At 36.0% G+C, this 18,307-nt stretch overlaps 1 protein-coding gene across 2 annotated transcripts in view; it reads left to right on the top strand.

The window, feature by feature from the left end:
* Positions 1–18,181, top strand: part of MARCHF6 (membrane associated ring-CH-type finger 6) — a 44,436-nt gene extending 26,255 nt beyond the window's left edge. For both annotated transcript variants that reach the window (XM_005484281.4, XM_005484280.4), the window contains exons 16-26: positions 233–352; positions 2,427–2,527; positions 3,236–3,373; positions 5,070–5,271; positions 6,641–6,710; positions 7,979–8,160; positions 9,486–9,620; positions 11,614–11,703; positions 13,096–13,228; positions 14,365–14,500; positions 15,575–18,181. In XM_005484281.4, coding sequence (XP_005484338.1) covers positions 233–352; positions 2,427–2,527; positions 3,236–3,373; positions 5,070–5,271; positions 6,641–6,710; positions 7,979–8,160; positions 9,486–9,620; positions 11,614–11,703; positions 13,096–13,228; positions 14,365–14,500; positions 15,575–15,665 — 1,398 coding nt within the window. In that variant the 3' untranslated portion in view covers positions 15,666–18,181. The remainder of the gene's footprint in view (positions 1–232; positions 353–2,426; positions 2,528–3,235; positions 3,374–5,069; positions 5,272–6,640; positions 6,711–7,978; positions 8,161–9,485; positions 9,621–11,613; positions 11,704–13,095; positions 13,229–14,364; positions 14,501–15,574) is intronic.
* The last annotated feature ends 126 nt before the right edge of the window (positions 18,182–18,307 follow it).

The raw sequence follows: 18,307 nt of genomic DNA, 5'->3' as shown, positions 1-18,307 counted from the left end.
TGTTTTAGTTGTTTAAGATCAATCAGTACTTGAAAATTAAACTCGTATTTGATTATTGGTTCTCTAGTTACCTGTGATAATACTTTTTGTTCTATTTCTGTGCAATTTTGGTGAATCTTGTTCAACCAATATCCCTATTATGGTAAAGCTTATTTTCTGCAGCAGTGTTGTTCAAAATGAAAAATAAATACAAAGATTATATTGTCCTCATTTATTTTATTTCCTACTCCAGGTATTGAGACCTGGTGTCTTATGGTTTCTCAGGAATTTGAATGATCCAGACTTCAATCCTGTGCAGGAAATGATTCACTTGCCCATCTATAGACATCTCAGGAGGTTTATCTTATCAGTGGTAAGGACTTCTCAAAAAGATTTCTTTATTTGGAAATAAAGCTTCATATGTACTGTGTACATAAAGAAGAACATTTTCACCATGGAAGTGAAGTGGTACTGGAACAGGTTGCCTGCAGAATCTGCATCTTTCAATACTGAAACTCAACAAGATAAGGTTCTGAACAGCCTGATGTGTCTGGGTCTACTCAGAGCAGGGGTTTGAGGAGAGTTGGTTGTACTTCAGATCTCTCTTCTAGACCAAGTATCTTATGCAAAGTCCCAGAAAATGTTTGTATATTCAGAAAACAAGTGTTTGTTATAATGGTGGTTGTAAATCATGTAACTTTCATGATGCCCTCAGTTACTGCAGTAAATATTGTGTGTCCAGTTCAGCCAAAGTAGTGCAGCAGAGGGAGTAATTTTCTGGACAGATTCTGGATTGGATTCTGCTGCTGTAGTCAGTGGTGGCTGTTTCCAGATTATCAGTGTAAGATAGTGAAAACTTTGAGAGTTTTTTCCCTTCAGTTGTTTGTCTGAGGTTTGCTGAGCACTGCTGAGCACGCAGCAAAGGAAGGGTCACAGACTGTCTTTGACATAAATGTTACATGAACTGTGTAAGCTGACACACCAGGAACATTGTTTGATGTACTGTGTTGTTACACCTGAGCTGCTTTAAGCAGTGAAAGCTCAGAGAGATCCTGGTTTGTTAGAGAGCCCTTCAGTATGAGTGGAGTTGACCTTTCCACCTTTCTGAGCATTCTGTCCTTAGATAATGGTAATTCTTCAGTTGCCTGAAATTTCATGGTGCAAATACAAGCCAAGATCTACTGGTTGCTCATGATTTCACTTATGTTGTCATACATAAGTGTTGAACAGGCAGTTACTTGAACTTCACCTTTTGACTTGCTCAGCTAATTAATTCAGAATTTTCACTAGCTTCATGCTAAAATATGGGATCCAGAATGGTAATCATTTACCATTTCAATGAATAAATCACACCTTTCAAGCTCTGTTTATCTTTCTGTATTTTAAAGAAATGCCTTGTGTATGAAGGGAAGAAGGGGATTTTTTCTTTTTGACCTAGTTAAACACAACTCTTTTTTTTTTCACATCTTTAATCTATTTCATTTATATAAATTGTAAGAATGTGTTTAAAATGTACTTAATTTTTCATGGGGTTGTTCCTTAAGGAAACAGGAATCATAAAAGTGCATTGTCTTCAGGCACTTGATGTCCCCTACTGAATTTTGGTCTTTCAGTCAATTTGAAATGTGAAGAAATAGGAACTGAAAGGTCTTTTGATGCTTCAGCAAGTTGCTTAAGAAGTCAGCCACTTAGAAAAGAGAGGAATACAAAATAAGCAATCCTGGTGTTGGGGAAAGGGGAAGAAAGAACTCTCTGACGTTGCTCTAGCTGTCAGCAGGCTTGTTGTGGTGCTTATTCAGCTGCAGTCCTATTTGGCAAGGGCATTGTAGTCAACTGGTCTGCCTAGGATGGATTTGATTTTCTTCATAGTGTCTTCAGATGTCCTTCTGCACCTGAATGGGCAGCTGAAACAGTGTTGCTAACACAGGCCTGTTGGCTATGGCTGCACAGTGCTTGCTCAGCACCCAGGCATTTTCTTTGCTCCTCTGCCCTGCTCCCTCACCTCCAGTGAATAAGCTGCAGGCTGGAAGGAGGGTATTCCTGGAACAGCTGACCTGAACTGACCAAAGGGATATGACATCATGCTCAGCAGTAAAAGCTGTGAGAAAGGAGGTTGGGAGGGGATGTTCATGGTTATGGTGTTTGCCTTCCTGACTTCCCAGGAAATTGTTGATTGTCTGTCTGCTGATGGGAAGTAGAGAGTGAATTCTTACTGTTTTGATTGCTTACTTGATGCTTTCTCTATTAAATTGCCATTATCTCAGTCCTGCCTGCCTTCTGTTTTGCCTTCCCATTCAGCTGAAGAGGGGAATAAGCAAGCAGCTGGGGAGGCATTCAGCTGTTAGCCTGGGCTAGCCACCACCCCAGGGAACATGTCAGAGATGAGTGGGAAACCAGGTTTGGTAGTTTCTACTTTTTGGACTAATTTGTTTACTTTATAATTGCAGATTGTCTTTGGATCAATTGTACTACTCATGCTCTGGCTTCCTATACGCATTATTAAGTATCTCCTGCCTAACTTTCTTCCATATAATGTTATGCTCTACAGGTGAGCATTTATTTTTAAAAAGATGGGATTTTTTAATGTTTGTATAACTGGAAAAAGTGTATTTGCTCTCCCTGAGCATTAAAGTGACACTTTTTGTTATGTTATTTTGTCTTCCATTAATCTAATCTTCATTGTTCTAAGAGAAGTAAAGGGTAAAGGACATGGCTACATCATACAATGTGACAAATGAAAAGCTGCTTGAAAAAAGAAGCATTTTGTATTCCTTCCGTAAAGATAACTGTTTGGGGCTTTATGCCCTCAAAACACTTCCCATTTCAACTTCTGATAGTGAAGTTCCTTTTGTGTTTGCTTTTTTAACACACTCATTCCTGATTTTCATTGCTTCAGGAGTAAAAGAATATCTGTAACTGCATTTTTTAATTATAGCAGTTCTTTCCTATTTCTGAATAATAATTCAAACAGCAATTATAGATGCAAATAGAGATGCATACTATATTCTTAGATATAATTTTTCTCAATGTTTTGTTCCTAAATTTGTTATAAGCCAAAGTGGCTAACCTCAAAGTGGCTAACCTCTCTGCTCAGGGTAGTATATATGGAAAAACCGTAACAAAAAATGAAGAATTTTCCTTTTTGGCAAAATACAATGTGTTTTTGTATTGTAGTGGCATTAATAGGATTCAGTGTAAAATATTTCTATTGGAATGTTCCTTGTGTTTGATTTTGTGTTCTTTCCATTGTTTCCAGTGACGCTCCAGTAAGTGAACTTTCCCTAGAGCTGCTTTTGCTTCAGGTGGTGCTTCCAGCTTTGTTAGAGCAAGGACATACAAGGCAGTGGTTGAAAGGTCTTGTACGAGCATGGACTGTTACTGCTGGATACTTGCTGTAAGTACAGAAATCCAAAATCAGCTACAACCACTGTGCCCAGTTGGGCCTTTACACATGAGGGGAGCTTTCCAGAAGGTTATCCCAACAAGCAGGTTTAATAGCTCTTCTACAGATAAAGACATTATGAAAAACTTCTATAGTGATTGCTTTCTTCTAAGCAGTAGATGTACATACTTCTGGACTAGCCTTTGACAAGTAATTCTTTTGGTATACCATTACAGCATTTGCTTAGTGAAAGAAATCTGTAAAAGTATGATTGACATCTTCTTCACTCCCTATGATATGAAAATAAGGCTATAAATGTCAGCAGTGTGTTTCCATGAATCATCTGAATAAAATTCATGTGCACTTCTTGGATTTCTTACTATAAGAAGGAAAAATAAAGAAAAATAATTTAGAACATTGAGCTGAAGAAGTAAGCAACTTAAATTAGCAGTTCTAAAGTTGCAAGTTCAGACTTTAGAGAAGGATGGAACCATTTCTTTGTCAAATAAAGTAAATTATTGTACTGCCAGGCAGAGTCCTAGCACTTGAAATTATTTTTTAGTTCATCAGTTGTTTGCCAACTTAGTCAAGAAAAAAGTAAGGTTGATTTTGTTTCTGTACAGTTTTCAGTTTAACTTCAAAGTACATTGGCATTCTCCCACCATGTTGCACTCTTAGGATCAAGAATTATTCTTTGCCAAGTTATGTCTGAGAAAGTGAGCAAATGAATGAAAGATTTTTTCTTCAGTGTAACCCAAAATATTTATTTTAGTTTCTCATAAGGAAACTCTGCTCACCCCCTCTTCTCTTGGTTTACATTTTGAAGAAGTTTTAATTATTTTCCAAGTTTTGATTATGTTTAAGTATAGTGTAACACAAGAGTTTTAGAGATTATGATAGACATTACTTTTCTTACTCCACTGTTGCAGCTCTTTAGGACAATTGCAAATTACCTCCTCAGCAATTTTAGTTTAGCACATATGAAAATCTTCTGCTCTGTTGTTCCCAAAAGGCAAACTATTGGGTAAATTTCATTGCTAATAGAGTATCCCCACATACCTTACTATGCTAAAGTTGAGGAAAATTAAGTTCTAAATATTCAGTTTTAATCAGACTCAAATTTTGCTAATTGTATGTGTGGAAAACATCAACAGAATAATTTTTAAGTAGATTGATTTTTTTTCCTGGGATTCATATTCTTAAAAAGCTGTGAACAGGTTTGAGCAATTTAGAATCTTTTTGAAAGACACTGCCTGCCTCTGCAGTTTGACAGCACGTCCATAGCAATGCAGCACCATCCTTGTATGGTTTAGGTTTGAAGGCCCTTGTTTCCTATAGAGCTTGGTGACAGTAACATAAAAGCTGTCAGTAGAGCTGTGTGCTTACATGAACTGAAATATCCATGTCATTTTCCTTTCATGTGCACAGCACCTTTAATACCAGGTGGTGTTTTTAAAGCAGTCAAACAGATAAGTGATCTTCCCTTGTGATGGGATTCTAACTGCATCCACAGCAGCACTTTCCTTCTAAATTGTGTTTATGATGATATTGAGTATGTTACCAAAAAGGCTTATTTTACTTAATCAAGATTCTGCCAGCACTCCTGTATTAGTTTTGTACAACCTGTATGGATTCTGGGTAGGCCTATATTTCTGTAAGTTTCTCATTCATCCCAAACAGAACAAAACTGAAATTTTGATTGTTGCAGGGATCTTCATTCTTACCTACTTGGTGATCAGGAAGAGAACGAAAACAATGCAAATCAGCAACCTAACAACCAGCATGCTCGCAATAATAACGCCATTCCAGTTGTGGGAGAAGGTCTCCATGCGGCCCATCAAGCCATACTTCAACAGGGAGGACCTGTGGGTTTCCAGCCTTATCGTAGGCCTTTAAAATTCCCACTCAGGGTATGTATACCTAATATACCAAGAGAAAAGAAAAAGGCATTTGAGAAGTTGTTTTTTTTTTCTAAGAAAGATTTATTCCACGTTGTCAGAAGTCACATGGTGGATCCTGTTTTATATGGTTTGCAGCTTTCAAAACATAGAGTTGCAGTCATGCTCATATATATATAAGCCTGTAAGATCTTCAAGTACAGTTTTATTTACAGATCCCCTATATGTTGAGTGTTATGTGTCAATTGACATGTTATTTTCTTTACACTAAGTAATGGAGAGAAAGACAATAAGCCCCTCTCAAAACAGGTAGTTCAGGTGTGCCTCTAACAAGGCATGGCTTTCAAGGGGGCATACTTTGGTCTTGTAGCTGAAGGGTATTTAGAATTATTTTGCTTTATTAAGAAAATAAACAGAGAACTTCTGTTGCTTCTGCATCTGTATTAAACATAGAAAGGCATCGTATAATGCTTGAAAGTTCTAAATCCTTAAAATTAGAAAGGAAATTTTATTGGCAAATACTTACATTTCTAGAATAATATACAGCTTAAACTAGATAGCTGTTTTGTTGTTAGTAGAACTCTGAGTTAAATATAAACTGCACCACAGCTCACTTGGTGTGGTTTCAGGTGCAGCTGAAGAATGGAAGTAATGGCTAACATTGGGTCAGTGTGGTATTGCATCTGAAGGTTCCTTCCTTTATACCCAAGTGTCTTGTCAAGGAAAGTCTGCTCCAGATTGAACTTTCTCTTGGCAGTCTGTTGGGATAAGGTATTAGCTTTCCCATAGTGAGCTTGCTTGTTGTGTGGCTTTGATGGTTAGTGAAGCAGAATTTCATAGCACCTGGTGCTTGAGAAATATTTTAAAAAATCAAGTACATGCTAATTCTCTGGTAAGGTGAAAACCTGGCTGAGGAGTAACCAGCTTCATTGTCAGCTTCTGGTCACAGAAACCTGAGCACATCTGGAAGAACTTTGCCAGCAGCGTTTTCCTTTTAAAACCACTGTCTTGCTCATATGACATACAGAGCTAGAAATCTTTCAGGATTATATGGGAGTCATGCTGCTCAGTGCAGAAATTTAGGTGGTCTGTTTTTATGTGACAAAGCAAAGAACTTAAGTCATTCTGGATTCATATGTTATTTTTTAATGTTGGAACAGTTAATGGAAAGTCTTAGAAATACACAACACTGCAGGTGTTCTGCATGTACTGGGGTTAGGTTTCTTTTTGCTGATTTATTTATAGTGAAACATCAGTTAGTATTTGAACATCCTAGTTTAGCTGCCTTTCTAGGATTATGTATTTTTTTGTACTGGGATTTCTTGGGGTTTGCTTAAATAACTTTCTTACACACTTCCCTTCCTTTTTTTCCCTTTTTCAGATATTTCTTTTGATTGTTTTTATGTGCATAACATTACTGATTGCTAGTCTTATCTGCCTTACCTTACCAGGTGAGTCTATTACGGTAAACTATCATTAAAAACAACTCAGTATGTTGCCATGGCCAACTATGGCATATGTTTTGAAACCATTGTTTGAAATCAAAAGGCAAAAATATGGAAACTAGTCTAATTTTTAATAATTTGTCATCAAATTGTAATCTAAAAATCTAAACAACAGAGATTGCCGTACCCTTTTTGTTGTAGAATAATTTTCTTCTGAGGACAGGGCTTCAATGCTTCAATCTTGGTAGTATTGACTGGAAAATAATTGAAACTCTTGCACCTGTTTTACTGTTTCGAGAAGGAAAATATGTAGATTGTTTCCAGGTCTTCTACAGTATTGTCTTTAATTAAATATTTTGAAGGTGCCATTGTTGAGTACTGCGAGGAGCAGGGAGTTGGACTCCATGATCCTTAGGAGTTCCTTCCAACTTGAGATACTCTATCCTTCTGTGATTTTGACACATCACTAGGAGATTTTGTGAAGTGGCATGTATATCACTTTAAAATGTCCAAATAAGTACTTCAAGAACATTTGGTATTTTTAAAAATAATTTGGAGTAAATGAAGCCATGTCAACCAGCATAAATTTCATAACCTGTCTGCTGTAATACTATGTAATTTATTACCTTCTTCTATTAATGAAGAATTTCATAACCTGTCTGCTGTAATACCATGTAATTTATTTCTTCTGTTAATGATCCTAAAGTCAATAATGTGTTAAGATCAAAGTTATAAATTCTGTGATTGTTTTAGTAGTAGGACATAAAATAATTCCACTGTAATACTAGGGAAATGAAAACACTATTAAAAAATGAACTGTAGAAAATCAGTCTCCCATTTTTGTCAGAGAACTTCAGAAGCCCCATCAATAAGTCTTAAAAAATTACATGAGACAGTGAAACAACCCAAAGATAGCTCGTATAATTTAAGTTCAAGCTTACACACTAATGCATGATTGCTGTTGCAGTTCTGAAGATCAGTATTTAGGCTCTGAACAGTGCTTTGTTTTGCTGTAGGTCAGGTCAATTGCTGTCCTAATGAAAATCTAGGTGGAAAAGAATTTCTATGTGTTTATTTGGCATCATTTTTGAAGCCCTTTGCATAGTGCTTCACACCTTTATGCATTACGTGTATAGTACCAAAATAACTGTTTTATGATGAATAATATTTATGCAGAGATATTTCAGGTAAATTTGCGAAGTACTTTTTTAATGAGCATCCTTCCCTAATAGATCCAGAAGCATTGCTCTATGTAACAGTGCTTGTGTTTGCAGTGTTCGCTGGCCGGTGGTTAATGTCATTTTGGACGGGGACTGCCAAAATCCATGAGCTGTACACAGCTGCCTGCGGTCTCTATGTGTGCTGGCTGACTATCCGAGCTGTGACAGTGCTGGTGGCCTGGATGCCGCAGGGTCGTAGAGTCATTTTCCAGAAGGTCAAAGAATGGTCTCTCATGGTGAGTCTTGAGAAAAAGTACTGAACTACCAAAAAATTAGCTAATGGCACTTGTTTTATTTTTTGCTTGGAGGCTTCACCCTGTAATATATACTACATTTTGCTTTTCAGACCATTTTGAAGCTTTTGCAGCTTACGTTCCCATTGCCTAGGCTAACTATTTTTGGAAGGCAATTAGTGTAAATATGTTTGTGTGTATATATGTTTAAATATATGTATGTGTATATTTTTCTGTTTTCCTTTAAAAGTGAATTTATTGTGTTATTATGGCATATGTTACATGTTCTCAAAAACATTTACATTTTCACATAAACCTGGAAACTTAACTGTTTACTTGTTTAGTTACATGAAATTATCAAATGGGAAAACCTAATAAAGCTGATAGATTATGATGACCATATCTCTACAAAGTAGCTTGATGCATATTTTCAGGAAGATCTTTATCAGCTGTTGAACTTGCATGGTTCAAATAAAGATATTTTCCTCAAAAATATTGATTTTGAGGAGTTGGCATTCTCAGCATGAAAACAAATTCATACCCCAACTTTTTATCTTGGTGTTGATTTTGAGGATTTCTGTAGTAGATTTCTTGCTAGTTCCTTTAAACATCAATAGCATAAATGTACCTTGTTATGGACATTTTAATGTGTTTATTGAATTGTTACACTGTACATGTTCTTCATGTACTACCATGTTTCTCAAATACCTCATCCATCATTTTGATTTTAGCTTCTTCAAGAAAATTCATAGCTAAAGCTTAATTTCTACTTGTTCTTTGCTGCTTCTTACTCTCTTAATTAAGTCAGGCTACTTTGTATGATGCAGTTAAATTAGGAGAATTTTAGAATAAAGATTCAAATACTGTGTTCTGAGTCCTCCATTTTTAAGTCAAATATTCCATAATGACTGAATTTTTAAGGTTGGTTTTGTTCCAGAGAAAAAATTGGCAGTTTTGGAATTTTTTTTTTAATTTCCCAACATATGAGCGGGCATATGCTATATATTGAAGTGCCTTTGGACAGTATTCCCTATTGATAACAGTCAGTGTGACTTTGTGGTTTAGAACTATATGAATTCTAGTAGGCACAGTCATGATTTTTTCTGGAATTCCTTTTCCTATGGAATAGGACCCAATCTTGAAAACTTGCATTGCAAAACTATGTATGTAGTAAAAATTGTTTCTAGGGTGTATATGTGTGAAATAGAGGTCTATGTAGTTTTGGGGTTTATTTACCGGGGCTGTGTGTTTATGTTCTAATTACATTTTTTAATTTAAACTAAGAATCCTCTGGTAAATACATTAATTAAATGTCTTGGTTTTTTTAGATAATGAAGACATTGATAGTGGCTATACTGCTCGCTGGTGTGGTTCCGCTTTTGCTTGGTCTTTTGTTTGAATTGGTCATCGTCGCACCTTTGAGAGTTCCTTTGGATCAAACACCTCTCTTCTATCCCTGGCAGGTCAGTTGCTCCCACTCTTTTGCTGCTGTTGATGTAAGGAGTATGGGCTGCCTTGCTTCACGTGGATTCGGTGCTTCAGAGCATTTTCCGCAAATGTGTTTGTATGTGGCAGATAAAAGGCAGCTAGTCTGGATGTGAGGATTATTTGAACCAAAAGGATATGCTGAGGAATTTAAACTATGAAAAGCTGAACTGTTGTGAGATGACATCAGAGGTTGCATTTCAGTGATCAGCTATTTTTCAGTAGCATAATTGTAAAGTTATGTAAGAAGTTAGTATATCTATATGTATGTGTGCACAGATGCACATACTCTAATCCTGCTGGAAAGCTTTCTGCATGTAGTTATGCAGCAAGAGGTTCTGGTATTTTTTTTTTCTTTGTAAGACTTCAATTCAGTGATGAGGCACATTATGAATGTAATTTTTAAATTATTTAGGGTCGTGCTGATTTTGGCCAGAGTTGTCAAATCATTAATACAAAATTTTGAGGTAGTTATGTGTTATTACTCTTCAGTCACGTCTCACAGGCTGAATGTAATTTCTGTCCTCCAAGTTGGGAGATGAAATGAAGATACAGGATTGAATGACAAATGCTTCCATCACCTAAGAAGTCATAACTCAAAGAAACCCATCTGAGGGAACCATAACTCAGGCATCTAGAATGCCATTACTAAATAACAAGAGAGTGTTCAGGGACAGTGACTTTCTAAGCTGCCCTAAGCTTTCATTTACTTTCAGTGTCCAAATGTTTGAAAGCCATAATGCAAAGGAGAATTTGGCTATAAATTCAATTATTCCATTATTTTAAAATCCAAGTATATTTTTGAGCTGAGTAGATGACCAGAAAATCAGGACATCATATAATTACAGTGGTAGATGATCATGGTTTCCAAACAATTTTGGAAAGAATTTGTAATGCTAGAGATTATAAAAATTCTTTACTATTGCATAATAGTTCCTTAAAAGTTTTAAAAGAAGTATACTGACAAGCTTTATTTTCATGTAGCAGAACTTCTTCAAAATATAGGATAAGTGGGATTTGAGACTTGTTCTAAGTGAACAAGGAACTATCAAAATTGAGACAAATTTCCATTTTTCCCAAAAGAGTTATGCAGAGGTTACATTCTTAAATAAACGTGAATCAACTTTAACACTGGTGCTTTTTTTGTAACAATTTTTAAAATCCTTTAGAATTGACATTAACAAAAGTTGTCTTTTTAAATAATCAGTTCAAGAAAATGTATTTCCCCAGCAGGTTAAGAAAGTTAATTTAGTCTGTGATGTCCCAAGCCTTACTAGTTCTTAGCTGGTTATTCCACTTTATCAGCCTATGTTTTGCATTCTATTTTTGGCAGGTTTTATTGAAAATCTCTTACAAATATCTGTAATCCAGAAAGGATGGACTTATGATGTGAAGTGTTTACTAGAAGCCAGTAGTTACAGTGTCCTAATTCCATACCATAATAAGTGCAGTTTATGTCAAAACATAAATTTTCCACCAAAGAGTATGACTTTTTTTGTTAAGACCATTGTTTTGCTTTAAGCCTTCTTACATCAGGTAGGGTTTTGGGAATAATTAAACTTCAGAAGAACTTGTTTCCTAATGCATGTTATCATCTTTGTATCTTTTTTTATTCTTCTCTAGAGAAAGGAAATTAATTTCCTTTTATGTAAGTTCGTTTTTAACCAGAATGTTAGTCAATTGCTTTAAGTCTAATGCTTTTATTTTGTATTTGCCTTTGGTTTAATAGAAGTAGTGATTTTCCTGGTCCCAGGGAGCTAAATTTACAGATGTTAGTTAATCTTGAGAGCATTCTCTTTTTCTTAGGAATTTGCAGATGATGTCATCTCTGTGGATCAATGTCCCATGTAAATGAAAAAGTAATTATATTTTAACTTATAAGTAATATTAACACATTGCTCTTAAAGCTTTTGGTTGTCAGACTTTTTAAAGATAATGTTATTGCTAACACTATAAATTTTACAAAATTAGGACTGGGCTCTTGGAGTTCTGCATGCCAAAATAATTGCTGCCATAACACTGATGGGTCCCCAGTGGTGGCTGAAAACTGTTATTGAACAGGTAGGAAAAATTCTTCATGTGAATTTTCTGCATAATGCATTTTTTATGTTTCTAACTGTGTGTCAAAAAACAGTGTTACTTGTGCAGTAATGGGTAATTGAGTAGAATTCAACTAGTCTTGTAAAAACCTTTTAAATTGTATAGCCTAATCCATTAAGGTACACTTAACAGTAAAACAAAAAATCAGAAATCTGAATTCAAGAAAATGCTTTGGATACATATATGCTTTTTTCTCAGGTTTGTAATAAAATGAGAAAGAAGCATGATTATTTCTTCAGATTAATTGTATGTGTCCAAATACTTGTCCAAATATTGGGCAGTATTTACATCCACAAGTCAAGAACACAAAATTTTGCTTTCTCTGCAGCTGTAGGGATTACCCCATTCATAGATCACTAGAGATGAAAGACACAATTTCTGTTCCCCTTTGATTATTAAGCAACGCAGAACAGTTTCTCTGAGCAGTTTAGAGGCACATGGCCTGTAGCTCTGTTAGAAGTATTTTTTTTCTTGATTATAACTGTTAAATTCCATAGTTGTCATCTCAATGAAGGATCTCAGTTGTTTGTCAGAAGGTAATTTTTCAGCCCTGCACTGTATGTGATGCCTGTGGTGCATGTCCCAACCTCTGTACACAAGGTGCCTCTCATGAGTAAGTCTAGCACATAGTCCGTTATTAAATCACTTCAGCTGCCACACTGCAGAAATACAGTCTTAGTCTGGGAGTATGTTTGATGCATACCACGGCTCCCTGTTCCATTCTGAACACGCTCCATGGGCTGTTTATCCACACTCCTGAGCCTTCCAGGCTGTGGCACAGAGGCCATTGTTTAGCTGTAGCTGGGAGCCATTCAAAACTGTTTTTTTCCCCATGCTTAATCTGGTTGTGTTTTGACCTTAGCTTCTGGTAGTAACTGGAGAAGCTTAAGAATTGTGGAAGCCTTTTTTTCAGGCACAGACTATATGTACAGAGGCTCTGGTCTGCCCCACCAAATAAAAAAGGATCCTATTTTCTGCCCATTACAAAATGTAATAATTTATTCTATTAGCCTATACAGGCTCCTCTTCTAGTAAGTTAACAGTGCAAAGTGATCCCAGGTCACCCACAGAACCATTGTCCACAGCTCTATGAAATGATCTTTCAGAAGGTCACTTGCATTCCTGCAACTGAATCTCAACTCTGTTCCAGTTTAAGTTGGTCTCTTAGGCATTGTTTAAATGATTTCCTGGAACCTTCATGATGTAAATTGGCAGAGTTTTTTCTTCTTCAGCTGTGGCCATGGAAACACCCATTTCCTTTCATAAGGAGAATTGTGTAAAACCTTCTGATTATTACTGTAAGTGCAAAGCAAGGCTTTCTTAATTGATCTGTTCTAACTTGTTCCATTTTAGGTATATGCAAATGGGATTCGTAACATTGACTTACACTTCATCATCCGTAAACTGGCAGCACCCGTAATCTCTGTCCTCTTGCTTTCCCTGTGTGTGCCGTACATCATAGCTTCTGGTGTTGTACCTTTACTGGGTATGTATGCATTCAGAACACCTATTTGTCATCTCATGGTTTACAGCAGAGTAAATATGTTTGTGGAAATAAAACTTCAAGCTTTAGTTTATTAAAAAAACAAAAACAACCACAACAAAAACGCAAATAAAAAGCTCCTGCTGACAAGTGTAAATGTTTAAAGACTTCCAAGAATCACACCATGTTCCAGGAATATTGTCCAAATACTTCTTGAACTCTGTCAAGCTTGGTGCTGTGACCACTTCCCTGAGGAGCCTGTGCCAGTGCCCAGCCACTCTCTGGGGGAAGAGCCTTTTTCTAATACCCAGCCCAAGCCCTTCCCTAACACAGTTGAGGCTGCTCCTTGGGTCCTGTCACTGGTCACCGCAGTGAAGAAATCAGTGTCTGCCCCTCCTCTTACTCAAGAAGAGGGGCAGACCCTGATTTCTTCTCTGTGCATTTTAGGTATCTAGCTAGTTTGGAAAAGGAATGATTAATTAACTTTTTTCTTTGGACTATCAGCCTTTGATTTTAGTCCCTCTAGGAGCTATACTGAGTTGAGGCCATCTTTTTCTGGCTTGTCAGATTCTAAATAAAGCTTAGAACAGGTGAAAATCCTGAGTTTGTTTCGAGGTTTTAATAGTATTAAAATGTAAATTTTAAATATATAGGGTTTTTTCAGACTTTCCTATGTCCTAATAATTGAGGTAAATAATTTGATTAGAACCAGGATATATAAGCTTTTTCATCAAGACTTGTCTTGTACTAGTTAGTTTTGATATTAACATGTTCAAGAAGTCCCGTTTTATTCTTCAGTCTCATTTGAATGCTGACTTTTATTGCGTTGACTTTTCTGACACAAGGAGAAGTCAGTAAGCAGATAAGCAGAAGTTAATAGGCAAAAAGAACTGATAAGCTCTTTTCTTTTTCTACTCTGGTTTTCACCCTGTTAATGGAAAACTTTCCACTCGTAGTGCTTCAGATTAAAAAGAACAGCAGCTGTCACATTGGATCTTTGAAGTAAATGAATGTGTCATTGATTCACAGCCCTTCAGCTGAAGTTACAGTATAACAAAAAGTATGGAAGCAAGAAGAGAAGCAGAAATATGTTAGTTCAGCAGTATTACGATGTCTAAGCATGGCGTCTTGTTTTGTAGGAGTTACAGCTGAAATGCAGAACCTCGTTCAGCGACGCATTTATCCTTTTCTGCTTATGGTGGTGGTTTTGATGGGAATTCTGTCCTTCCAAGTCCGCCAGTTCAAGCGCCTTTATGAACATATTAAAAATGACAAGTGAGTATATAGTGGGTTTTTTTTAAATTTTTCACCTTTATATGTATCTATATATGTGAATACTTCAGGTCAAATTCAGGTGTTGTAAATACTTAGGACTAAAAGGGTTTTTAAGAAGTTATGTAGACAAATGACGCTCTAAAACAGACAAAGTGTTCTTGGCAGATGTTTTATCTGTGGTTCAGGTAGATAAACACAGGGATAGACTGTCTTTATAAAGGGAAGACACTCCCCCATATCTAACATGAGTGTGTTTTCCCACAAATGAAGCTGACTGTTGGTCTCACCTGTAGTCTTGAATAACAAGTGACTGTAATGAATTACAACATACCTGGAAGTTAAAATAATGTCTGAAGCTGCTGCTTATAAAACCATTTCTTCAACCTTTTCTGTATAACTGTTTTTCTTACTCTTTCTACTTATTAGTCCAGCTAACCTGTTAAAGAATGTTCAGTTGTTTTGATAGCTTGTCCTTACCAAATTTTGAGTGATTTTCTGATGTTTTCAGTAATTATTACTCTGTATTACTCAGAAGCCTGATAAAAATAATAATTTTCCTATTATTTTCTTGTTATCTTGCTTAGTTGAACCTTTTATTTGTGTTATTAAATTATTTTTGGTGTTACCCTAATTCCTTTTTTATGGATTAAGAAGATTAGCAATTGATCTAGCAACTACTTCATAGGTGTGTAGGGCTCTTGTACACACAGAACTAGCGTGCAAATAGGAAGCATGAAAAGGAATTTAGGTGGCAAAAAGTGTGGAATAGTGATAGAGAGGAAGAAAGGAATAATGTGAAAGGTATGAAAACTGTTAAGCTGCTGTGATAGTTAATTTTCTTTCAATATCACACTAAAGGAATTCTGCAGCCCTTAAGCTTTCCATGGAGTAGCATCAGGATATTTTCTTTCCCTTTAAGAAAGCTTAAGGACCAGCTAAAGTTGTTCCTTTACAATTTATAGAATAACTTTTATTGAAATGAAAACATTACTTTGGCAGCAAAGGAGATAGAGTGGATTTGTGTTACAAAATAGTATTCCCTTGTGTTAAATTCTGTTTTTACTGTGATCCCAGGTACCTTGTTGGACAACGACTTGTGAATTACGAACGGAAGTCTGGTAAACCAGGCACATCAACAACTCCACCTCAGTCTTCACAAGAATAGATGGTCATATTAAACATGTTGACCTTCCCTTTGCCTTTACATGTCCTTTTTTCATAGACTCTTCTCGTCTTTGGATATCTTTCCCAATAATACTCTCAGCAGTGTTTTGGCTTCTGTTGGTAGCATCAAGATAGCAGTTAAGGCTCTGTTTCTTATCTGCATTTTCTGATGTTGTAAATGCTGTCTGAGATCTGTATATGTGTATATAGAAGTGTCCTGACACCCTAAAACCTTGGATTAAAAAGAATGTGCATTGTACATCTTTAAAAAGTATATTAATTTATTAAATCTAGTTGTCACTTTATTTTGGACTGCTGTTCTGTTGACAATGTGCCACAAAGCAATAGTGCAAAGAGGCAAGATGTTTTTATAAAATTTGGAGCTTACTTTATGGTGTTCATAACAGTTCTTATTGTAGTAATACAGTATGATTTTTCATGAGTGGAAAGGCCACGTAGAGAATATCAAAAGTAAATAACTGTCTTACAGTCAGCAATGAAGTTGCTGTGTTGAGAACATAATGAACTATGTATCTTGCTGTCCAGTCTTTTTTATTATTTTGTATAACACCAAAGCTGTTGTACATTTTTCTATTGCCTGATTGTTTTTCATGTGTCAGAGTTTGTAATATTGTACAGTTGCTGTTAAATCAAGAAAATATTTCCTCTTCTGAGAATTCAGATGTACTTGTTGAAGCTCAGCTGGATTTTTCTGTTTGGTTGAAGGGGGTAGGTGGGTGTTTGCTTTGGGATCAGGAATCCATTAACTGAAGCAGTAAGTAAAAATTTACTAAGGCTAGGTGATGGAAGTATTTAAAGGTACCGAGAAAAATTAAATATGTTCACAACTTAAATTGTAGCAAATTTCTTATCAATATTAGAATTTTTCAGGATCTCAAGAAAAGGGATGAACATTAACTGATGTGCTTGCACAGCACGAAGAGCATAGTGTGAGCAACGTCCTGACCTGATCCTTAGTTAAACGGCGTGAAATCTTTTTTCTGTAAGTTACCAAAGTTGAAAATTGTAGTATGAATTTTATATTGCACAATTACTTTTAAAAGAACCAAACCCAACCAAAAAAAATTCTCTCAGAATTGGTCACTGTGAATTTTTACAGGAATAATGCTGAGGAAGTGATTTATCATGTACCATTTATGGCCTGAGGGGCAGGGAAATACATATGCTATTAAACAGGCAAGGAAAAGTTAGCAGATTTCTTTGCAAGAACACCATCAAACAAGAGCCACCAAATCAAGTCTGTGTTATTTCTATATGTAGATAGTTCTTTTGCAGTAATATTTGGGGGTGGGGGTTATGTAGATAAAGAAAACACATAACAGTATCTCAAAGCTTTAAGTAGCATCAAATCACATGCTTAGATTGCAGTATCTTTCCTGGACCAATGTGGAAAATGTGAATATCCATTGCTGTAATGAGAAAGTGAATGGAACATTTAACTTGCTATTCAGTACACTCTCCTTCAGTATTCTGTACTTTACCATGTGTGTATATAATTAATACTTGAGAATCTGGCAGGTGCTTTTAAAGTATCATCTCCTTTTATTGATGTTGCATCTCTGATCTGACATGGTGTGAGCTAATGTGGTCCAGGCTGTGATGGTGGTAGTTCATTCTTTGGTGTCTGGACTCACGTTCTAAGGCAGTGAGCACAAGCCAAATGCATCTGAATCTAGTGGCAGGAGGATTGGGCTGTCACTCTCAGATCCATACTATTTTACAGAATCACTGTTGTCCTGATGGTTTTGAACCACAAATATTACCCTTTGCAGTGATTTATTAGAAAATTTCCAGTGAAATGAAATCATAGAAAAATAGCCAAAATATTTTTTTCATTTACTGTTGCTGATTTAATGCTGAACTGAGTATATATTCACCCCATATATTTTTGATGCGCATAAATATTGCATTTGATTATTTACAGTGGTGTACATTGTGGGACAGATATATTTTCACAATAATAAATTCACTGGTAACATACATTATTACTTATGCCAAGATTCTGTTTTTGACATACCTTTCACAAACCGTTCCAAAATGGTCTTGCCACGCAAATGTTGTGAGCACTACTGTGCATCATGCAGAATTTGCAGTAGTGTGGTACTTGTAACTGTGTTTTTATCCAGACAAACTGGTCTTAATATTAAAATTTATTAAGAAAAAGTCTTTGTGCTGTTTCTACTGATATTTTACAAGTCATGAAAGAAAACAGCAAATCAGGTCAGTCATGCAATGTGAACTGCAGCTATTTTGATGTAGCTTACGGTATCTGTAATTGCTTTTTTTTAAATGGAAAACTGGTGTCAAATCCAACTGTTGTGCTGGCATTTGCACTGCTCTACAGATCCCAGGTAAAGTTTGTTTCCAGAACTGTCCATTGTGAACTTCTCAGAAATCTCATCTCCTCATCTTATTTTTTCACATTTTTGAAAGAATATGGAGGTTGTAGAGAACAGGAATTAAATAACAGTACTTTATAAATTGTTTTAAATTTCAGTGGTTTGCCTTATTGTGTGCTATGTACTCCCCTGGCATAGAAACTTGATAAGTAAGCTTGTAAGTGGCTGTTTCTGACACAGCTGTGCTGGAGTGATGCAGTGGTGTGTGCTCCTGTTACTTTTC

Source organism: Zonotrichia albicollis, chromosome 1 (genome assembly GCF_047830755.1).
Source record: "Zonotrichia albicollis isolate bZonAlb1 chromosome 1, bZonAlb1.hap1, whole genome shotgun sequence".
Taxonomy (NCBI): Eukaryota; Metazoa; Chordata; class Aves; order Passeriformes; family Passerellidae; genus Zonotrichia; species Zonotrichia albicollis.
The sequence above is the reverse complement of the archived record's forward strand: the minus strand, read 5'-3'. Positions and strand labels throughout refer to the sequence as shown.